This window comes from Trichosurus vulpecula, chromosome 3 (assembly GCF_011100635.1).
Source record: "Trichosurus vulpecula isolate mTriVul1 chromosome 3, mTriVul1.pri, whole genome shotgun sequence".
Lineage (NCBI taxonomy): Eukaryota > Metazoa > Chordata > Mammalia > Diprotodontia > Phalangeridae > Trichosurus > Trichosurus vulpecula.
This window is the reverse complement of record NC_050575.1, coordinates 286042477-286067242: the sequence shown is the minus strand read 5'-3', so window position 1 is coordinate 286067242 and position 24766 is coordinate 286042477. Positions and strand designations below refer to the sequence as shown.

General features: G+C 38.8%; 1 protein-coding gene across 1 annotated transcript; it reads left to right on the top strand.

The window, feature by feature from the left end:
* Positions 1 to 1173: 1173 nt before the first annotated feature.
* On the top strand, positions 1174 to 24030 carry POLR1B (RNA polymerase I subunit B). Its single transcript, XM_036751815.1, has 15 exons — positions 1174 to 1389; positions 3828 to 3995; positions 4300 to 4446; positions 5526 to 5658; positions 7652 to 7788; positions 7912 to 8135; positions 8792 to 8963; positions 11431 to 11602; positions 15223 to 15504; positions 16396 to 16529; positions 17665 to 17835; positions 18360 to 18516; positions 20210 to 20406; positions 21427 to 21680; positions 22688 to 24030. Exons 1-15 carry the CDS (start codon positions 1213 to 1215, stop codon positions 23568 to 23570), a joined length of 3408 nt encoding a protein of 1135 aa, XP_036607710.1. The 5' UTR covers positions 1174 to 1212; the 3' UTR covers positions 23571 to 24030.
* Positions 24031 to 24766: the final 736 nt, after the last annotated feature.

Genomic DNA, 24766 nt, shown 5'->3' with positions numbered 1-24766 from the left:
ATTATTCAGTAAAAATGCTTAGTTACTACATGGATTTTATGATCCTATCTCATGCTCTCTGAGTACAGTCTTAATTCCAAGAAAAGAAGTATATGGATGGTTAACAAGATTTTGCAAAAGGCATATCCTTTGTCAGACTCTGTCCTGATTTTTTTTTTTAATATGACCAATATGTATGGGAGTGTGGCTGTCTGACTTAAGCAAAAAGCTAGAGCATCTTTAAACCTAGAAAGTTATGGCTTCCTGAAGTAGTCTTAACAGAATGATCATGAAGACTAATGCAAAAGAAGGAGTCACCTGCCTAGAAATGCCGTAATGGAATGAGAATTTGAATTTGGGTGTCTAAAGATATGGGTTCAAATTCTAGCTCTCTTAGCTGTGTGACTGGGCAAGTCACTTAAATTCCTGGGCCACAGTTTCCTCGTTGGCAAAACGAAGGGTTTGGACTAAATAATCCTTTAACTAGAAGTGACCTACCAAGATCGAATCTAAAGGCATGCTGGAATCTTCTAATCTGGACACACCCACAGGGCACTCACTGACACCATCTCCGTGAAACCTAAAATTGCTTTCTTTCCCTCTGACACAAAGCTCCCTTGAGATAGGCAGTATTATGCCCATTTTACAAAGTGAGAAACCGAGTTTTGTAGAGAATGTGGAGCTGCCTGGGACAAGACTTATAGTCTCAATCCAGGCATAACCTGGGTGAATGTGAGAATTGGTAGCGACCCTGGAGGCTGGGTCGGGATAGGCAGAGGGCACATCCACACACGCGGGCGACCAGGAGATGGTTATACTGTCAAGATTCACATAGATGGGTGGGGCACTGCTCCCAATTTAAGGACCCCTGAGAGGTGTATAGTGGCTTAGAAAACAACACTTTTAAACTAATCGACCTTTAAACTAATCTACTTATTTTGCTAAATATTTCCTAATTACATTTTGGTCTGGTTCTAGCGGATCTCGGGAGTTTTGTGGGGACCCGAATGCCGGGTTTGACAATTCTGTATCCCGTGGGCTGCTGGGACTTGTAGTTTTCCGGTTATGGATTTTTTTTTTTATGGCGAGTGCAGATGTGACGCTTTGTTTCCTCCTCTTAGGACTACATTTCCCAGAATTCCACAGGAGGGGGGGGTGGTGCGAGTGCTGATGACGAACTGCCTTCTGGGACCTCGAGCAGAAGTAGCTGGTTTCTCTCATGCTGGTACCGGAATGGATCCTGGCTGTAAGTGGCGGAACCTACCCAGCGGGCCCAGCCTGAAACACCTGACTGACCCGGGTTATGGGCTCCCCAAAGAACAGCAGCTGCCGGCTTTGCAGGAACTCACGCGGGCACACATCGAGTCCTTCAACTATGCTATGCGAGAGGGGCTTAGCCACGCGGTCCAGGTGAGCGAGCGAACCGCCCCTACCAAGGGCTCTCTTCCCCTGACTCCTGCTCCATAACTCGCCCCCGACATTACTCCCCTACCTTCCTGCCCACTCTCCAACCTACCCCCAAGTGTGCCTTTCCCCTCTAGGTGCCGAGCCCTCCTCTCCCCTTCTGGGCTTCCACTCGCCTCCGCCGGTGTCCCCCTCCCCCCGTTATCTGCTCCCTACCCCTTCTCCCTGGGTCTCGTGCCCCGACCTTCCCCTCTCCCGCTCCCCTCCCCAGTCTCGCTCCTGGGGGTGAGCCGCACGCTTGTCCCTCTCTATTCCGGCATGGACGGCTCTGGCCCCGGGGGCGGGGCAGAGGCTGCGGGCTGAGCCCTGGAGGCGGGTAGGAATTCTCAGATTAGGGGTTTTGGAAGGAGCTCTGTCCGGGCAGGGTCTGAAATGTTATTCTCTCCATCCCACCCGACGATTTATAATCCACTTTGGCTGCAATAGAGAAGAGAAATGTGAAATATGGCTATAAAGGTATCCTGGAGCCAAATTGTTAGGACTGCAACATGTCAGGCTTAAGAGTTCATATGCTAACTTTGCATTTCCAGCCTGTGCTCTGAAGTCCGGTGACACTGGCCTCCTTGCTGTTCTTCACCACACTCACACACTCTCTCTCTCTCAATCTCTCCCTCATCTCTACCTCCTACCTTCTGCTAGAAACCTTTGCCAGCCCTCCTTCATCTTAGTGCTTTCCCTCTGAGACACTTCCCAGTTTATCCCGTATTTTGTTTTTACATACTTTTTTGCATGTTGTCTCTCCAACTTTCTCGAGTATTTATCTTGTTTTTAGGTTGGCTCCTCCATTACACGATGAGCTGCTTCAGGACTGGGATCACATTTTTTCCTTTTTTTATATCTGCAATACTTATAGTCTCTTTTTCATAGTAAATTCTGAATAAATATTTATTGAATTGACTTAGCCTAGAAATTATAGGGAGCCACTCAAACGTTTGTTTGTCATCCTTATTATCTTTGACAGTTTATTAAGGGATATTTTGAGCAAGGAAATCGTTTCTTGGTGAGAGCACTCCCTTACATTTATTCAGCAGTATTTATTATGTGTGTGTTGTTTCCCCTCTTCCAACAGAATGTAAATTCCTTGAGGACTAGGATTGTTTGGATTTTTGTCTTTATGTCAGCATCCTGTGTATGTAATGTTCACCCAAAAATGTTTGTTTGATTCATCTCGCTAGGTTCTAGGGCAGGGCTTCTTAAACTTTTTCCACTGGAGACCACTTCAGCACTTCTTAAACTGTGGGTGACAACCCCATATGGGATATTTCCAAAGGAATATACAAAGTTTAAGAAGATATAGCCCTGCCCCGTGGAGTTTACAATGTAGTGAGGGGATAAGACAAAAATACATACTAAAAGCTGATATTTAAGTTTTCCAAAGTACGTCATATCCCAGTTTCTTCTTTGAGCCACATGGTGAAATGGTGAGGTAGGTATTTAGAGGTTTAATTATTCTGATTTTACTTATTTCTTAAACATAGTCCCAGAGGAACTGAGTGACAGACCTGTGGTCTCATAGCTCGGAAGCATTAGAGACAGAATTTTAACCTTGTTTTTTCCATTTTACCACACAAGGTACAAGACATAGCAGTGACCTCAGAGAAGTTCTGGTGGAGGGATTGAGCAGAAGACACATTACCAGGGTTTGAGAAGTGTGTGAATGATAGTACATGGAAAGTATAGCAATGAAAATGGGGAAGGAAATGAGATGGTAACACAGTGTTAGTAGGGTCAAGGAAAGGCATCTTTTGATATGGGGGTATGCTTATAGAAGTAAGGCAAGGAGCTAAAGGAAGAGTAAATTCAAAATATTCAAGAGAGGGTGATGGTATGAAAGGCCTAGTAGAGGATGGGATCAAATGCACAGGTGGATGGATTAGCCTTGAGAAAGAAGGATGACTTCAGTTCTTCTTTTGAAACAAGGAAAAAAGAGAGAAGATGGATGAACATACAAGTCTTAAAATATGAAAGAGTGAAGCTGAGGGAGTTCAGGTATTCAGGGAAGATTTTCTGTTATACTGCCCCATACAGTCACTAAGAGTGGATTCTGGCTTCATTCTCCTTTTCACATATAAACCTGATCTCCTGTCACCATCCTTTATTCTGTAGGCTCAAGGGATATGAATAATGTTTTTCATGTTTATAAAGTTATGAATGAGACCTTCCTATTGAGGGGGAACACACCACCTCAAGTGATTGTCCCATCCTTCCTTAGATAGCTTTAATTATTATGAAGTTTTTTATTACATCAAGTCTAAATGAGCTTATCTCCTTTATGAGAATAAATAAGAACTTATCAGTGCACTTAGGACAGATGTAATTAGAAAGTCTTTTGAGTAAAAGGTCTCAGAAAATGCAAAATAAAGAAAAGGGATGTTGTGTTTCAGGCCATTCCACCCTTGGAATTTACTTTCAAAGATGAACGCATCAGTCTTGCTATTGTGGATGCTGTCGTTAGTCCTCCCATGGTCCCTAAAGGGAGCATCTGCAAAGAGTTGAAAGTCTACCCAGCAGAGTGTCGAGGTCGGCGGAGTACATATCGGGGAAAGCTGACAGTAAGTAAATAACAATGACTAAATGAATAAGCGATATGAGCGATATGATTGATTATATATCTAGTATGCCTAGTAAATATCACACTTAACTGACATCATTTAGGAGTTTATGTTTTATAAGTTTAAAGCACTAGATATCATCTAGAAACTAGAACTGCTTCTCTCTGGTTCCTCCCCCTATATTAGAATTAAGTGTTTTGCTAACTGCTTAAAATGAGCCATTGGATTACTTTTGTAGTTTCAATTGTCTGGACACAGTTTTTTATCTTGGCTAATGATTTTTTTTTCCTTCTGTTTTCATTAGGCTGATATCAGCTGGTCTGTGAATGGGGTGCCCAAGGGAATTATTAAACAATCCCTTGGCTCTATTCCTATCATGGTGAAGTCAAAGCTGTGCAACTTACATGATCTTCCTCCAAAAGCTCTTATTGAGCACCATGAGGAAGCAGAGGTAAAATGAGATCAGTAACTTGGGTTCAATAGAGAAATATTTAATACATTCAAAATCTTATTTAAAAGTTTGTGTTCACCCAGTTTTCCGTCTAATTTATTACTTGTCTTTTTAAAATAAGTTTTTGATGCTGTATTTTTTTTTACATCACTGTAGTTTCTCCCACTATCCCTCCCCCTCTCAGAGAGCCATGCCATATAACATAGAATTTTTTAAAGACAAAAGAAGAGGGAAAAAAATAATAACTGATCAATACATCAAAAAAGTCTGAAAATATGTGCAAGATTTGTGGACCTCACCACCTCTGTGAAGAGGTGGGTTGGGAATATCCTCTTATATCCCTTCTTTCAAGTCATACTTGCATTTTATGAGTTTGCTACATTCACTTTTGATATGTGTATTTATATTGTGTTCTTCCTATCACATTGTCATAGTCACTGTATGTATTGTTTCTTAGCTCAGTTTACTTCACCCTGCATCAGTTCATAGATCTTTCCTTGCTTCTCTCTATTCAACACATTCATCATTTCTTACAGCACAGCAAATTCCATTATATTCATGTACCAAAGTTTGTTTAGCCATTCCCCAGCTGATGGTCATCTCCTTAGTTTCTGATTCTTTATTATCACAAAAAAAATACTACTATAGATATTTTGTTATATTTGAGTAGTTTCTGATTCTTTATCATCACAAAAAAAATACTACTATAGATATTTTGTTATATTTGAGGACTTTCTTCTTATTGGCTTCCTTCAGATACAAGCCTAGTAATAGAGTCTCTCAGTGAAAGGATAGTGGGTACCTTGTTTGCATAATTCTGGATTGCTTTCCAAAATGTTTGTGTTGATTTACAGCTCCACCAACAATGCACTAGTGTGCCTATCTTTTCACAACACATCCAACATTGACTATTGCCATCTTTTGTCGTCTTTGCCAATTTGCAGGATGTGAGGTGAAAACCTCAGAGTTGTTTTAATGTACATTTCTCTTATTAGAGATGTGGAGCATATTTGATTTTATATAGATGCATTTGTATACATAACCTCATGGTATTAACATCCCTCTGATTTCTTTGATAGGAGATGGGTGGCTATTTTATAATAAATGGTATTGAGAAAATTATCAGGATGCTAATTATGCCTCGGAGAAATTTTCCCATTGCAATGATAAGACCAAAATGGAAAACCAGAGGCCCTGGTTATACCCATTATGGTGAGTAGTGAATCATAACAATTAATACTGGCATGATAGCTTAGAAAAAGAAAAATTTAAGTTAAATATTAAAATGATTAAATGAAATGAAGAGAAATTTTATTTAAATAGATTCTTTTTCTTCTGTGTGACTCCATTTTATTAAATATTTCATTGTTAAAAGTTGGAAGGGACCTTAGTATTCATTGATTCCAACTTTTGACCCAGTCCTGTTTATAATAAACCATCCTTAACAGATCTTCAACAAGCCTCTGCTAGAACACTTCATGGACAGAGACATCACAGTTCATTGCTGTATAATACTAGTTGATTTTGACTCAATATGAGAAAGAACTTCTTGACTTCCCAAAATTTCCTCTGGTCGTAGTTCTAAATATGTAGAGTTCTGTATATTTACAAATATATAGATCTGTGTTTATATGTACACACATACATATGGTGAGAGAAAGACAGACAGACTGAGAAAGAGCCTTTTGATTAGCTCAACTCCTTTATAAGCCCATTACTCTAAAGGGTGATATAGTTGGGACTAGGCCAGTCTTTTCTCCCTTTAGACCAAAGGTCTTTACTGAGCCACACTGCCTATTATTTAATGTAGTAATCTCATCCGTAACACCCCCAATAGAAAGTAGATTAACTATTTAATTTGTTTCCCATTGTAAATTTTATGCCATGTTGGTTTATTGTAAATTGAAACATGTTCTATTTTCAGCCTCCTTTCTATAATGAAATTCACTTGCGTTCTTTTGGTTTTGTTAATTAAAATACAAAGTCAACTCTTTGTATAAAAGAACATAATCACTACATCTTAAATGTAGTTCCCCCCTTCAAAGTAAAATTTCTTTGGTATGAATCATTGGTTCACTGGACCATAGAGCTAACTAGAACTAGAAAGTATGTCAGATACCATCTTGTCCAACCCCACTCATTTTACAGGGAAGAAAACTGAAGGATGGGAGTTTGTTACTTGTCCAAGATTCCATAGGTAGTAAACATCAGAGAGAGGATTTGACTGCAGGTCCTCAGACACCTCAGCCAATGCTCATTTAAACTGTACCATAACTTCTCACTCCCATCTAGACTAGGAGAGAACCCAGGTTGCCATACAATAAGCTGTGGGGTTTGGGTAGATGATGTCTAAGGTTTCTTCCAGCTCTATGACTCTTATTTTCTGTGTTCTGTCTTTCTCGTGTATTTCAATTATATTTTGAAGAATGAAGCCACTTTGGCTACTTGGTCTTTTTTTTTTTAATTGTGTGTCATATTCCCCATAAGCGTATACTAACCCTATATAAGCATATACAGACAGTTCTTGTTTTATGTAAGTAGACCATTTCACAGACCTGCATAAAGTGATTTTTATGTAATGTGAATTTTCGGAGGAAGGGGGCCCTTGGTCAGCACATTGTTCAAGGACACATGGGGGCTGGAGACGAAGTGAGAGCAGGAGCAGGAACACATGGGGGCCTGGGCCAACCATGCAGGAGGCTGAGACTTGGGAGTTGGACAAGGACACAGACAGGAGGGTACAGGCAACACTGGGGGGCTAGGGACAGATAGAAGATGGACACATGAGCAGGTGGGTGGATTAGGGCAAGGGTCTGTCTTTACACTGGAGTTCATTCTGCTTTCATTTGGAGGGGTTATTTTTAGGGTTGTTTTATTTTTGTTTGTGTTTAGGGGGTGGAAGGAAGTAGGAGGCTGGGAGCCAAGGGGCAGAAGTGGAGAGCGAGCATAGTAAAGTTAACATAAATGTTTTTTGAGAATGTGAATTTTTATCAGAATTCTTTATGTAAAGTTGAATTTGTGAAATGTGAATTTACTTAAAGTGAGAACTGTATTGGAAATGAAACTGATTACTATCTTTATGAAACAAGTTACTTGAGGTTAAACTGTTTATCCCTGTAAGTATAGATTTACCGCTTTAGAGTTATAGTCAAGTAAAGTTGCTGGAGGCACCAAGTTTCTAACTTTATAATGTTTATTTTGACAGGAATTTCAATGCACTGTGTTAGGGATGAACACACTGCTATCAACATGAACCTTCACTACCTGGAAAATGGCTCAGTGATGGTGAATTTTATTTACCATAAAGAATTATTTTTTCTTCCTCTGGGATTTGTACTCAAGGTATGAGCATTTTTCTTTTGAGATTCATCAGGAGATTCTAAAGCTTCATTCAGATTCTTCAAAGTGAATTATAGATTGGATTAAGTAGGTCACTAATATTAAACTTATTTTTTTCTCTTCTAGGCATTAGTTGGTTTTTCTGATTACCAGATTTTTCAGGAGCTGATCAAAGGAAGAGAGGAGAATTCATTTTTTAGGAACTGTGTTTCTCAGATGTTAAGAATTGTAATGGAAGAGGGTTGTCTCACTCAAAAACAAGTCCTTAACTATTTGGGAGAACGTTTCAGAGTAAAATTCAGCCTTCCTGATTGGTACTCAAATGAACAAGCTGCAGAATTTCTGTTAAAGTATGTATTTTCCTGCAAACTATGCTTACTTTTTTATAGGTTTGGGGTTCAAGGTGGGGGTTTTTAGAATTATGTATTTGAAATTCAGTTGGTGGTGTAGCAGTTAGCCCCCTAGCCTCAGAGCCAGGAAATTTGGATTCGGATCTTCCCTCTGACACCTACTGACTGTGTGACCCTGGGCAACTCACTACACCTCTCAGAACCCCAGGCTATCCTCTGCTGACCTGCATTGGTAAAGGATGTTTTCTCACTAAGAGTACTTTATACCAGTGACATTTTAGGTCTGACCTCTGTGCACACATTCATGTGTGTATTTGTAGTTGGATTAGAGAGAATATGAATCAGCAATTGATTTGGTGGCTGTTCTGGTCCACAGGATCTCTAAAATGAGGCAATTAGAGCAAATTCTTGGAGTAGTGATGGCTTTTTCTTTTTCATTGGACTTTACCTTAACGGCCAGGTTGGAGGAAAAAGGCTATGGTATTGGAGAATGACAATTTTCTATTTCTCTCCTGAAGCTTCTTAGCCTTGGATATGGATTGACTGATTAATATTTATATATTTTTAGTAAATGTTCATGAGTTTGATTAGCAGAACATGAAGTAGTTTCAATCAGTAATTGAATGCTTTTGAATTTTTTTCTTTTTATTTAACAGTCAGTGCGTGTGTATCCATCTGAAATCCAATGAAGAAAAGTTTTATGTGCTTTGTCTCATGACTCGGAAATTGTTTACTTTTGCCAAAGAAGAATGTATGGAGGAGAATCCTGATAGTTTAATGAATCAGGAGGTTCTCACACCAGGACGACTCATTCTTATGTTTTTAAAGGTACACCAACCCACAATTTTTTTTCCAAATTTTCTTTAATGTTTGACTGGTAACAAGTATCTGGGCCCAAAGAGATAGGTATGAGTTATCGTGCAAAATAACCAAGATCTCCAATAAACTTGACACAGCAATAGAAATGGCTTTTTAGAGGGATACAACCTATGCAGAGGCAAGAGATAACATGTCATATATACTGAACAGCTCGGTGGTCCAGTTTGGCTGGAATGTAGAGTGTTTGAAGGAGAAAAATTAGCAGTAAACCTTGAAAGGTAGGAAAAGAGCTTTGAAAGCAGAGGAGTTGTATTTCATCCTAGGGTTAAAAGAAAGCCACTAGAGTTTCTTGAGCAGGGTAGTGACATGGTCATACCTATGCTTAAGAATGTCAGGTTAGCTTTAATGAAGGACGAATTAAAGAAAGGAGAAACTAGAGACGACGAAATCAATTAGAAGGCTGTGGCAGTTAGTCTGGCAAGATGTGAGAGCTTGAACTAGGGTGGTTCTAGTGTATTTGGAGAGAGTAATGTATGTGAGAGAAATTGGGGAGGTACAGTCGACGACAGTTGGCAATTTATTAGAACCTGGGGTGTGAGGGAAAGGGAAAAGTCACTAGTGGCTTTGAAATTGCAAACCTGGGTTACTGAAAGGATGATGGAACCTTCAATATAAATAGGAAAAGGGAAGTATTTGAAGGAAAAGATGGCTTCTCTTTTGCATATGTTGAGTCTGAGGTGCCTATCAGACATTCAGCTGGAAGTGTCTGATATGTAGTTGGTGATATAACACTGGAGTACAGGGGATATCAGGGCTGGGTATATCAATCTGGGATTAATCTGCATAGAGATGGTGGCCGAAACCATAGGAACTAATGATATTACCACAAGAAAGAATAGACAAGAAAAGAGGTCCCAGGAGATATAAACGATTGGGACAAGGATGATGCAAAAGGGACTAAAAAGGAATAACCCAAGAGAAATGTCTATAAAAACTTAAGGAAGAAAGGTTGGTCAATAACAAAATGCAGATGGGAGGAAAAAAGAAAGATTAGGGATAGACCATCAGACCTGGCCCCTAAATACTGGTAACTTTGTAGAAATTGTTGAGTTGTGTTCAGCTCCTGGAGACCCCCTGGGCCATATACTGTCCATGGGGTTTTCTTGGCAAAGATACTGGAGTGGTTTGCCATTTTCTTTTCCAGTGAATTAAGGCAAACAGGTTAAGTGACTTGCCCAAGGTCACGCAGCTAGTAAGTGTTTCAGGCCAAATTTGAACTCAGGTTTTCCTGACTCCAGGCCCAGCACTCTACCTACTGAGCCATCTAGCTGCCCTTTGTAGAAATTAGTTCTAAGATGAGATTGAAATCATCCAGGGGTTGAGAAATGAGTAGGGGGTGAGGAAGTGGAGGCAATTTTTATGTAGATTTTTGACTTTTTCTAGGAGTTGGGCTGTGAAAAGAAAAGATATGGGTAGTAGTTTGAGGGTATGTTGGGATTTAGTGAAGGGATTTTTTTTTGAAGGTTGGAGAAATCTGAGCATGTTTGTAAGCTGTGGAGTTGGAGCCAGTGAATAAGGAGAGATTTGAAAAGAGGTGGTAGAAGAGTGGTTGAAAAGACAAATCTAAGGCCAACAAATCAGTTTGCCTTGTCATTTGAACTTTCCTTGATATATGACCTCTGCCTTCTCTGCTGCTGAGATATTACCGATGGTTCTGCAGTGCTTTCATATGAAAAGACTAGCCCTTTCCAGACCACTCACAGTCTTCTCAGTTTTTGAGTGTAATCCTCTGCTTTTCTCAGCTGTTTTTATTTATTGGCATTTAGTATGTGGTTGAAGCACGTCTGGGTACTGAAAGGTCTAGTCTCTCAAGATTCAAAAGTTTTGTTGGCTTTTCATATTTAAGTGTAGAAACACATTCCAAAGCCAACTACATATTCTTTTATTATCCACATCTCTGTTCTCTCACCTTTTCCCTACCCCCGTTAATGTGAGTAGTGTAGAAGTGATTATATTTTTCTTCACTTTGAGATCTGCCAGCCTATATATTAGTGTGCTTAGAAACAACTGAGATATTGATTTATTCAAATAACATTTGTTAAGTGCATATGGTATATACACCACCATGCTGAGAGAGATAGAGTTTTTTAGATAAGAGAAGGTCTCTCCCTTTAGGGACCTTATATTCTAGTATAAAAGTAGGATATTGTCGCAAATAAACAATACTGCATGTTAAATGCATTAGAAAGTTATTGAACAAATTGATAGATTTGGTCTGGGGAAGATTATTCCTATTAGAGGGTCAGGAAAGGCTTTATGGAGGAGGTGGGCATTTAAAGGGGTTCTTATGTAGTTCCTCAAGCATGATTCATTTTCTCAGTGATCTGGCTAAGTCACTTTATCATTATAAAGCACTTGTGAATTTTTTTAAAAAACTGAACTCCCCACTACCTTTTTTGTTGTTGTTTCATTTCAGGAAAAGATGGAAGCTTGGTTGGTGTCTGTTAAAATAGCTTTAGATAAGAGAGCTCAAAAGACCAATGTCACTATTAACACTGAAAATCTGATGAAAATATTTAGTATGGGATTAGACCTTACGAGACCATTTGAGTATCTTCTTGCTACTGGGAACCTACGATCAAAATCAGGTGAAATTAATTGCCTTTTTTTCTTAAATTACAAAAAAAACTATCCTAAACTTTTTTGTCAATGGTTAATAGTAACAAAATGCCTAAATGAAAACAAAAACTACCCATGCATGAAACTGAGTTTGATTCTTTTTAATTTTATTAAGTGCATATCAACTTTAACAAGGTAAGTTTTTAAATCTCTATTTGCTTCTACATGTCTTCCTAAAGTCTTTTTTTTGGTTTATTTTTTTTTTAACATGGTATGTATACTATTGTGATTCTACTTTTCCTTTTTAATCCCATATCACTTCATAAGACTTCCCTTTTTGGTGTTTTCTTCATATTTGTCATTTGTTATAGCATAACAAATAAAAAGCAGAAACGATGTGAAAATCAGAGAGGATAGCTATAGTCTTTTTTTTTAATTATTATTTATTTAAGATTTTTAGTTTTCAGCATTGATTTCCACAAGAGTTTGAATTACAAATTTTCTCCCCATTTCTACCCTCTCCTACATTCCAAGATGGCATATATTCTGATTGCCCCATTCCCCAGTCAGCCCTCCCTTCTGTCACCCCACTCCCCCTGCCCCCCATCCCTTTCCCCTTACTTTCTTGTAGGACAAGATAGATTTCTATGCCCCATTACCTGTATATCTTATTTCCTAGTTGCATGCAAAAACTTTTTTTTTTGAACATCTGCAACTATATTTCCCTCCATCCTATCCTGTCCCCCTTTATCCAGTTTTCTCCTTTGACCCTGTCCCTTTTTGAAAGTGTTTGCTTTTGATTACATTTTCCCCCTATCTGCCCTCCCGTCTATCATGCACCCTTTCTTATTGCCTTCCTTCTTCTTTCCTGTGGGGTAAGATACCCAATTAAGTGTGTATGTTATTCCCTCCTTAGGTCAAATCCGATGAGAGCAAGATTCACTCATTACCCCTCACCTGCCACCTCTTCCTTTCCTACAGAACTGCTTTTTCTTGCCACTTTTATGTGAGATAATTTACCCCATTCTATCTCTCCCTTTCTCCCTCTCTCAATATATTCCTCTCTTATCCCTTAATTTGATTTTATTTTTTTAGATATCATCCCTTCATATTCAACTCATCCTGTGCTCTCTGTCTATATATATATATATGTATAGTATGTATATTCCCTTCAGCTACCCTAATACTGAGGTCTCATGAATTATACACATCATCTTTCCATGTAGGAATGTAAACAAAACAGTTCAACTTTAGTAAGTCCCTATGATTTCTCCTTCTTGTTTACCTTTAAATGCTTTTCTTGACTCCTGTGTTTGAAAGTCAAATTTTCTATTCAGCTATGGTCTTTTCACTGAGAAAGCTTGAAAGTCCTCTATTTTATTGAAAATCTATATTTTGCCTTGGAGCATGATACTCAGTTTTTCTGGGTAAGTGATTCTTGGTTTTAATCCTAGCTCCATTGACCTCCAGAATATCATATTCCAAGCCCTTCGATCCCTTAATGTAGAAGCTGCTAGATCTTGTGTTATCCCGATTGTGTTTCCACAATACTCAAATTGTTTCTTTCTGGCTGCTTGCAGTATTTTCTCATTGTCTGGGAGCTCTGGAATTTGGCAACAACGTTCCTAGGAGTTTTCTTTTTGAGATCTTTTTGAGGAGGCAATCTGTGGATTCTTTCAATTTCTATTTTACCCTCTGGCGCTAGAATATCAGGGCAGTTCTCCTTGAAAGATGATATCTAGGCTCTTTTTTTGCTCATGGCTTTCAGGTAGTCCAGTAATTTTTAAATTATCTCTCCTGGATCTATTTTCTAAGTCAGTGGTTTTTCCAAGGAAATATTTCACATTATCTTCCATTTTTTCATTCCTTTGGTTCTATTTTATAATATCTTGATTTTTCATCAAGTCACTAGCTTCCACTTGCTCCAATCTAATTTTTAAGGGGGTATTTTCTTCTGTGGTCTTTTGGACTTCCTTTTCCATTTGGCTAATTCTGCCTTTCAAGGCATTCTTCTCCTCATTGGCTTTTTGGAGCTCTTTTGCCATTTGAGTTAGTCTAGTTTTTAAGGTGTTATTTTCTTCAGTATTTTTTTGGGTCTCCTTTAGCAAGTCGTTGACTTTTTTTCATGGTTTTCTGACATCACTCTCATTTCTCTTCCCAGTTTTCCCTCTCCTTCTCTCACTTGCTTTTCCAAGTCCTTTTTGAGCTCTTCCATGGCCTGAGACCAGTTCATGTTTTTCTTGGAGGCTTTTGTTGTAGGCTCTTTGACTTTGTTGACTTCTTCTGGCTGTGTGTTTTGATCTTCTTTGTCACCAAAAAAAGATTCCAAAGTCTGAGTCTGAATCTGAGTCCCTTTTCGCTGCCTGGCCATGTTCCCAGCCAATTACTTGACCCTTGAGTTTTTTGTCAGGGTATGACTGCTTGTAGAGTAGAGAGTACTTTGTCCCAAGCTTGAGGGCCTGCGCTGTTGTTTGCAGAGCTATTTCTTTCCAGCAAACTCTGCCGCACCAGTGCTCCTTCTCCCCCAAGAACTGCCAACCTGGACTGGACTCAGATCTGAGTAGGCTCTGCCCTCCTGCTCTGATCTGCCACTTAATTCCTCCCACCAGGTGGGCCTGGGGCTGGAAGCAACTGCAGCTGTAGTTCTGTAGCTGCACCACTTCCACGCCCCCAGGGCTAGGGCCGACTGCACACTCCTTTCACTCAGTTCCAGCAGTTTTTCCACTAACCTTCTGTGTTGTCTTTGGTGTTTGTGGGTTGAGAAGTCTGGTAACTGCCACAGCTCACTGATTCAGGGTGCTAGGGCCTGTTCCACCCAGCTCCCGGTCTGGTTGGTCCAGGCACGGCCCACACTGGGCTTTGCTCTGCTCCGCTCACAGCTCCATGCGATAGATCCTACCCAGTGACCATCCAGGCTGTCCTGGGCTGGAGCCCTGCTTGCCTCTGCTATTCTGTGTGTTCTGCAATTCTAGAATTTGTTCAGAGCCATTTTTTATCTGTGTTTGGAGGGTCCTGGGGGAGAGCCCTAGGCAAGTCCCTGCTTTCCAGCTGCCATCTTGGCTCCGCCCCCCAGATAACTGTAGTCTTGCTTATTTAGGGATGAATTATGAAATTCTTCATTATCCAGTCATCTTAATTGCCCTTTCTTTTGTCCATTATAGTAGCACTTCCAATAGAGTTCTTAGTAAGTCAGAAATAGAAATTCCACTGTTTATCTAAATCAGTCATTCTTAATTTGAGGTCCAGTAAATTGTGTTTTTTTGATTTTTTGATAACTATAGTTCACTGTAATTGGTTTCCATTGTAATCCTATGTATTTTATTTTATACATTTAAAAACACTATTATGAGACATTATTAAAGACATTACTGTGGGATCCCTACTCTTCACCACACTGCTGGCGGGGAAGAGGCTTACACAAAAAAGATGAAGAACCCCTGATTAGAATGAGGTTCCTTCAAAGGTTGGCTACTTGATAGAAACAGTAGTATAAGATTTGGTTGTGCTGGAGTGAAACAGTTGACAAAAATATATTAGGAGTAGTTAACATATATACACCTATTTAACCTTAGTGAATATGGAATTTCTTTTATTATGGTATCATATGCATCTAGAGCTTTTACATAGCTTTGATTTTTGCTTTGTTCAGGTCTTGGCATGCTGCAAGATTCTGGCCTCTGTGTGGTGGCTGACAAACTGAATTTCATACGCTATCTTTCCCATTTTCGCTGTGTACACCGAGGTGCTGCCTTTGCCAAGATGAGAACGACCACAGTACGAAAGCTGCTTCCAGAGTCCTGGGGTTTCCTTTGTCCTGTGCACACACCAGATGGAGAACCCTGTGGCCTGATGAACCACATGACTGCTATCTGTGAGATAGTCACACACACTACCTATGTATCTACCATCCCACCTTTGCTTTGCTCCTTAGGTATGTTTCTTGCAGTTGAGTGAAAGTTTTTCTCCTATGGTGATTGTGGTGGATAATTGTTCAGCTTTTGGGAGATCAGCAAGGACAAAGTTTCCCTGGAGGAATTGTTTTTTAATCATTTTCGCTACAGACTGTTGAAAACACTTTGAAAATGAAAAGAAAGCAGGAATTAGCAATGCTAGAGGTGTCCCTCTGCTTTTCACTAAATTCTGCTACAATCAAAAACAACAAATGTTCAAAACCTTCTTTGAAAGTGAGACCTAAGAGCACCAATCCTTAATGCCCAAAAGCCATGCATTCTCTGTCTAGTGGGTGCCTCTTTAATATCTGTGTTTATTGACCCTACCAGATATTTAATGTCATGGACTAGGGAGACTTTATTTTGGTCATTTCCAGGATCATCTCTATTTCTACATGGAATTGCATTCAAACTTTTCTGCCCGTGGGATCCCTTGTTTATTTCCTAGTGCCCTTTCCCCTTCCTCTGTAGCCTATTTTCTGTTTTTGACATGAGCCTTCCATTCTTGATGGACTTTTTACCATATTCCTTCTTACTTAGAAGCAGTTTGATCTCTTCCTGTTCTGTATCCTTCTGGTTCTGTGATCTTGAGAGTGGGGTCCAGAGGCCATTCATTAATTTCTGGGGCCTCTTACCAGTAAGGAAAAAATGAATAAAAAGCTGAGGTTACACTTTTTTGACTCAGTTTTGCCATGCGCAAAGTAATGGTACTCTGATTAAAGAAACAATAAGGAAGAGCTATAGCTTCAAATTAGTCTGAGGGTATTAATATTGAATGTCTAAATTGTCTAAAAATGATGACAGATTGTTGGAAACTGTTGGAAGGGTTTTGGTATGGCTGACTGTACCATGTTATTGCCCTCTTTCCCCAGGGGTTACCCCATTTGATGGGACTCCAGACCAGCCTTATAATGAATGCTACCCTGTTATGTTGAATGGTATCATGGTTGGCTGGGTGGAAAAGGATCTTGCTCCTGCCATTGCAGATTCTCTCCGGAATTTTAAGGTAATCTTAGACAAGTGAATTGGCTTCTCCTTTGTTCTTGGTTTTTTTGGTTTTTTTTTTGTTTTTTATTTTGAGCTTTTCTTTACTATTTTTTTTATTCATTCTGAGAAAGGCTACAAAACAATCTGAAGAAATTTGAGAGAGCATAAGAATGGCTGGTATTGAGAGTTTCATCTGGTACCAGGTTGAAAAATATTTTCAAACAACTAAATTGGCTGGCCGCCACAGTGGGTAAATAGTTTTAACTGGTTTGAACTAGGGAATAGTGTCTCATCAGCATGTTTGCTGTTCCCTCAGGTCTCTAATCTGAGGGCCTGATTGGCAAATTTAAAATCTGGCTGAGAAGATAAGCAAAAAAAATATCAATGACTGTAATTAAGATCTAAAAACTGAGTACTCAGATCAGTTCCTTTGGTCATACACAGTAGATGTTAGGTTGTATACAATACAAACAGGTCACACTCATTACCCTCAGAGATTTGAAAAGAGAAATAAAATAGGTTTGGTTGGGGGGCAGAAGGGGTGCTGCCTTTATATTTTCAAATTACTCTGTTCATTTAATTCCAGAGACTTTATCCCCTTGATTGTAAGACTCTCTATTTAGAGAATTAGTTAGCATAGTAGCAGTCCCTAAAATTTTACATTCTTTGCTCATACTACGTATACATACATTTAACATAAAACTAGAGAAAGTATTTTTAGCCTTCTACAAGGCTTCTGTGTGAGGTGAAAGTTGTCATATATGCTTAACTTAATTATGCATTTTAGAATTTGTCATTCATTAATTGGTTCCTGTGTAGGAGACTGAATTACCAGGCATAGGATTCTAGAGGAATTTAGAGAACAGAAGAGGTGGTTAGTGGCCTAGCCCCTGTCTCCTAGATTGCCCCACTGCCCAACATCTTTGTTGTGGGGAGGGTTGGCTAAGGGGGAGTGGTACAAGAACTTACAGTTAAGTTCCTTCCATTCTGATATTTACTTCTTTTTTTTCCTTTATCCAACTGCAGCTTGTCAGGGATGATTTGATATTTGCTGCCAGCTGCATGGTGGTTTACTTTTTCCTAAAATACAGACCATCATTCATGAAATTAAAGAAGAAGGGAACATTTTCTGATTTTCTTTCTCTTGGAAATAGGTATTAGGGAAAAAACAAATCCCTCCTTGGATGGAAATAGTCCTTATCCCGATGACTGGAAAACCAAGTTTGTACCCTGGACTATTTCTTTTCACTACTCCTTGTAGAATGATACGACCTGTGCAGAATTTGGAACTGGGTAAAGAAGAAATGATTGGCACTCTGGAACAGGTAAAATGTTGTGCTTTTCTTCGTGTGTGTGTGTGTGTGTATACATATATACATACATATATATGTGTGTGTGTGTACACATATATATAAGATATTATAGTTTGTGTGGCCTCAGGCATCCTTTTAATTGCCTGTTTCTTCCATCTGTTAAAAATATTTGATTAAAAATAGTTGGAGTCATTTAACTTGAATCTTGGTTGGCAGTTACAAAGTTGTAGGTTGGTGCTTTTTAAAATTTTCTCATCTTACCCCTTTTATATATTATCATCGAGAGAGAGCTCATTATGTTATTTTTTTAAAAAACCAACCTGTATGTTGTTAGGCATTTCTTTAGATCTCAGCAGGAGATGAAGAGTACTGGTAAGCTTACCTTCATTTCCCATAGTCTATGGAGTACACATTTTCATCTGATTTCAATCAGATTTTCTCCCCCTTTTCTCGTGCTTCTAAATATTATGACACCCATCATTGACTCTCATTTATTTCCTTAAAATCTATACTTTGTTCTTTCTTTTTGGTTTCAGATCTTTATGAACATTGCTATCTTTGAGAATGAGATTGTTTCCGGAGTGACCACACACCAGGAGCTCTTTCCTCACAGCATGCTGAGCGTGGTAGCCAGTTTCATTCCTTTCTCTGATCATAATCAGAGTCCTCGAAACATGTATCAGTGCCAGATGGGTAACTATCTTGTTAATAAGGATGATTACATACTGTTTCTTAAAAATCAAATATTTTTCCTAGTTGCTATGTAAAAATAATTTTTAATTACATGTTATTTTTAAAATGAAAATAAGATGTTCATTAAGAAATGAGAGTCCTTTAAACCATAATCCAAAATCAGGTGTACATTTCTAGAAGCCCTAATCTTATGTGGTGATAGATTTGTGACTGGGTCATCTAGTTAAGTCTGTTCTCTTCACCCTCATTAGTTGTAGTTCTCTTCCAGTTCACTTGTTAGCTTGAGAAGGAAGTGGATGCCAGGAGTGGTAGGGCATACCTAGTATCTGATACTAGGAGAGCCTGAGGCTGGTGGATTGCTTGCATTTGGGAATTCTGAGCAACAGTGAGCTAAGTCAATTGGGTATCTGCACTAAGTTTGACAATATGGTGAGCCTCTGGGAGTAAGGGCCCTCCAGACTGCCTAACGAGAGGCAAACCAGTCAAGATTGGAAACAGCAGATCTAAGCTTCTGTGCCAGTCAGTAGTGGGGCCTTTGCTGTTCTACCACCCTGGTTGAGATAGGATAACCCAGTTAAAAAAAAAAGAGAGGTAGAGGCAGGAGATGGAAATCTAGTAGGAATATGGTGAGGGTGTAGAGCTGTCATTAGGATTTGCCATAGAAGGCTTATGGAATTTAGTGTGGGACAAAGAAGACTGTCCTAGCCACCCTTGGAATTTTTTGAAGATAATTACTTCAGAGATTTTTTTTTAGCGTATCAGTGAAAATTTGCACCAAGCTTTTCAGAACATAGTTTCTCCATAAATCTTACTTTGAAAAAAAGCACAATTTTTAAAGTTTATCATTGTGTCAAATATGTGTATTTAATTTGAGGACTATATAGATACATATTTCATTTGAAGAGGATACATTTGTTTATTTTAAAATTATCATTGTACCATTCTTCTTTTTGTACTTTTGAAGTTAAATTCTTTCTTTAATTTTGTCTTGTTCCAACAAGAAATATTCATCTTTTTAGAATTTGGAAATAGAATTCAAATTCTGTTTGATCACAATTTCTAGTTAATTCCCTTTATTTAGCATCAGCAAAATTACAAAAGCTATCTTCTTCCATTTGAGTCATTACTGAAAATAACTCCAGCACATGAAATGCCCCAAGAACTCTTTGAAATCTCCAAATAATTGGTAAATAATTTTTTTGAGCATGTCTTCAGTAAGGAGAAGCAGCATGGAGAACTAGATAGAGCATTAAACTTGGAATAAGGAAAATCTGGGATTATTTCCTATCTCAGATGCTAGTTGTGTGACCCTAGACTAGTCATTTAAACACTATCTTCCACAATTTCCTCAACTGTAAAATAGTGATCATACAGCCTGTAGTTCTTCCTATATAAGTTCACGGATATAAAGCACTTTGCAAACTTTAAAGTGTTATGAAAATGTCAGTTAAATAAAAAAATACAATAACATGGGACTCTTGAATAAGCCACCCAAGTCATATACTTCAGGGGTAGATAGGTTATGGATCTGGATCTCTTGTTAACTTTTTCTCTCTCGTCATTTTCTATTGCTTGTGATTGACCTTTGCACATGGTATTTTTCTGATGAGTGGAAAAAAATACATTGGGCAGTAAAATAATAAACCTTTAAAGATATTTTGGGAATTCACTCTTTTGGGGTTTTTTTCTCTAGGTAAACAAACCATGGGATTTCCACTTCTTACTTACCATGATCGGTCAGATAACAAACTGTATCGTCTTCAGACTCCACAAAGCCCACTAGTGAGACCGTACATGTATGATTACTATGATATGGATAATTATCCCATTGGGACGAATGCTATTGTTGCTGTCATTTCTTACACAGGATATGATATGGAAGATGCTATGGTATGTTATTGGAAAAGGAATTTCAAAAACTAAGCGCCTCAGGGCTCATTTTTTTAAAAAAAAATTAATTTTTATTGGTAACTTTTTATGCTGTCTACATTTCCCAATGTATTCCCAACCTTTGCCTTTGGAGCAGGAGTTTAAAAAAGAAAAAGAAGGAAAAAACTCCAGCAGTTGGCAAAACTACCATATTGGAAAAGTCTGACATGATATGTAGCTTTTTGCATCCATAGACCTCCCTACCTCTACAAGGAAGCGAAAGAAGGGCTTTCTCATTCTCTTCTTTGGGATAGGACACTTTTTTTTGAGGGGGGAAGGCAGGGCAATTGGGGTTAAGTGACTTGCCCAAGGTCACACAGCTAGTAAGTGTGTCAAGTGTCTGAGGCTGTATTTGAACTTAGGTCCTCCTGACTCCAGAGCCGGTGGTCTATTCACTGTGCCACCTAGCTGCCCCGGGATAGGACACTTTTCAGTTTGTGTTTTCCAAGTAAGAATCTTTGACATAGGTCTGGCTCATGGTGTCATCTAAATAGGCAGGCTTCTGGCAAATCAAAAACTCTCCAAGCACAGTGCCTTGAACATAGACCATATATACTCTAAAATATTTTGTTTATTCCTTAAATGTTCAAGGACCTAATCTCTTTTTGCTATATTTGTTTAGTACATGATTTGATTATTTTAATTGAGTGAACTGTCCTCTTCTGTATCTTGATGAGAAGTGATACAAGAATAGATGTATTCCAAGGATCTGTAATTTGTCAGTGTGAGCACTCCATCCTCTAGTACATAGTGCAGCTGTCTACAGGCTTTCAGATATTCTGAGGATTATCACAGTTAAAAAATTCATCCTCCTCCAGCCAACCTGAACCTCTCCGAGTTCATCTCGTTCATCTTGTCCTTGGACAACAAAAATGCAGTCCATCATCAGGCCCATACAAGTCAAATAGAATTACTTTTAAAAGTCCTAATATGACAGTGATCTAAGCAGTTTTCAGATTAATGATTCTTTTGTTTTCTTAGATTGTGAATAAAGCTTCCTGGGAAAGAGGCTTTGCTCATGGAAGTGTCTATAAGACAGAACACATAGATCTTTCACAAAAAATCAAACAAGGAGATGATAGTCTGGTGTTTGGAGTCAAGCTTGGTGATCAACGGATTCTACAGAAATTAGATGATGATGGCTTGCCACATATTGGATCTCTTCTGAAATATGGAGACCCTTTTTACAGTTACCTAAATATCAACACAGGAGAAAGCTTTGTGACATACTATAAGTAAGTTTGGATCCCTCTTTTTAAAAAAATTATTCATTTTATAGTCTCCTAAGAAATGTGCTCTCTTCCACTACAAGCTTATTATTGAAAAATGATTGTTAGATTTATTGCTGTGATGAGCACATCTTAGCTGCAGTCTCAGGTGTGGTCTTTGGTCAACCAATCTGTGCTGACTTCATTAGCAAGGATCTTTCCCAGCATCATTTGGGAAAGAAAAACATTAAGGTCCAGCACCTACTGCCTTAATTATGTGAACAAACTGCTACTATAGATAAGGGTTACTTTCAGGCTTTTGCATACCAATTCTCTCTCTCTCTTCAGAACCCTCTGCAGAGTTAAATTGGAAGCTGCAAAAGCTAAAATGGGGGGGGGGGGGCGGGGAGGGGAGCGTAACACCCTTAGTACAGCGTTTGGCATATCGTAGGTGCTTAACATATGTTTATTGACAGTCTTTTTTTTTTTAAAGTAAGTTCCTTAAATATAAGTTTGAGAAATGGAAGATAAGCTTAAGATTTTGTTTTCTTGATCTGAATTTAATGCAATCTGGTTTTTTTTTTAAATCTTAAGTATAGTTGGCTTCTGTAACAGATTCAGTAAAATAGTGGGTAGCTTTTCAGATAACTTGATTGTTACAAACAGGATCATGAAGTTCTTCAGAGGAAGCCTCAATTTGAAAGCCTCAACTCTTTCTTAATTCTAAGCAAAAACTCACATAACAATATCTAGAAGAGTCCTCCCTCATCCATTTTAACATTTTGTTGAGGTTAATTTTACTTTTATTGAAAGTCTTCAAATTATATGCACACATATACACATGTATATTTTACAATAAACATGTATCTATGTGTATTGCTTTGGGGTACTTGGGACACATGTTGACAGAGAGGAAAAGAGAGAGAATTTCTGATCTAATGTTTCATGGAGGAAATATTTACCTAAATACATTATTTTGAAGAAACTAAGACCATTGAAAAAGCTAATAATAAATAAAAACTTTTCCTTTTTAGAAATAAGGAAAATTGTGTCGTGGATAACATCAAAGTATGTAGTAATGACTCTGGGAGTGGAAAATTCAAAAGCATCTGTATCACAATGAGAATCCCCCGGAACCCAACTATTGGTGATAAATTTGCTAGTCGCCATGGACAGAAGGGAATTTTGAGTAGACTATGGCCTGCTGAAGATATGCCTTTTACAGAAAGTGGAATGATGCCTGACATTCTGTTCAATCCTCATGGTTTTCCATCTCGAATGACCATTGGAATGTTGATTGAGAGCATGGCAGGGAAATCTGCAGCTCTGCATGGCCTCTGCCATGATGCTACACCCTTCACTTTTTCAGAGGAGAATTCTGCCTTGGAGTACTTTGGTGAGATGTTAAAGGCTGCTGGTTACAACTTCTATGGAACAGAGAGATTATACAGTGGCATCAGTGGGGTAGAATTAGAAGCAGATATTTTCATAGGAGTTGTCTACTATCAGCGCTTACGTCACATGGTCTCAGACAAATTTCAGGTGAGGACAACTGGAGCCCGAGATAAAGTCACTAACCAGCCCATTGGGGGAAGGAATGTCCAGGGTGGAATCCGTTTTGGAGAAATGGAACGAGATGCCCTTTTAGCACATGGCACCTCCTTTCTGCTTCACGATCGCCTCTTCAACTGTTCTGATCGCTCAGTCGCCCACGTGTGTGTAAAGTGTGGCAGCTTGCTTTCACCACTTCTAGAGAAGCCACCACCTTCCTGGTCGGCCATGCGCAACAGGAAATACAACTGCACTGTCTGTAACCGTAGTGATACCATCGACACAGTTTCTGTTCCTTATGTTTTCCGCTATTTTGTAGCTGAATTGGCAGCTATGAATATCAAAGTCAAACTTGATGTCATTTAACTATTCTGTTCCTCCTGTCTTGGTCTCTCAAGATTTTTGTTTCAGACATATTTTTTGCATTTAAAATGATTTTTAATAAAAAACATTTTTTTGAGGGGTGGAAATTGGAGGAATTATTTTGAGTTATTCAACACTGGTTGGGAATTGTTTCAGGAAGCAAACTGTTACTTTGCACATAGGCTAATACAGTGTTCTGTATTCATTACAAATTATATGGAATTTTTGTATATCTGAACTACATTTGGTATCAAAGATGAGTTTCTGTATATGGAAGAAGGAGGCTTAGAGAATACCTGTGTATGACTATTGCAGAGTACATTAGTGTGAGATCTGTTAAGATTGCAGTGTTCTTGTTACCTGAACCACGTTCCTTATACAAGATCTAATTACCCATATTGGTAAAAAAAAAAAATTGTTTTCTGTTGTCCTTTGAAACAAATTGATGCAAACAGCTTAATGTGCTTTTAAGTCATAATTTCATTATAATTTTAGATAATGTTCCACAGCATCAGAACAGTTGAGAGAAAGGCAGTACAGGCAGTTTTCATTTAATGTAAGTGGGATTGTTTAGCAGACCTTCCCCACTCCTTGTGGGGTTCCTCAGGGCCTGGCCCACGTAGCCAGAGTGGCTTCAGTGCCTGGAGTGGAAGACCCCTGGTGGCTATACCAGTGCTCCTACCACTGGCCAGGAGCTGGAGCCAAAGCTTGGGCTGGCATAGCGTCCTGCTGCCTCCCCCACCCCCCACTGGGGAGTCAAATTTGTGTAATGCAAATTTACATAAAGCAAGAACTATCTATATAGCCACAGTACTGAAGTTAGTATAGCAAGCATTTGTTAAGTACCAACTGTGTGCTAGGCACTAGGAATACAAACACATGAAATAGTCTGCTCTCAAAGAGTTACATTCTGTAGGGGGAAACAACATACACATCTGGAAGTAGGGTTAGAAGCAGGGCTACCCCATGTGGGGTCTGCAATCAATGACTAACAGTGAAAATTAAATTTAAAATGTCTGCTTTTAAAATTCCTAAGCAGATGGTCACTCTTAGTGAGGTCTGAAATCTCAGCTCCTCCCATCCAGTCAAACTGACCATCTTTTGTTTGCTTTCAAGTAACTGCCCTCATCCCTAGAAAACACAAGGAGACTTTTAATTGTCCCCTGACTGTGACCTGATGTATCTGTTTTTATGTCTAA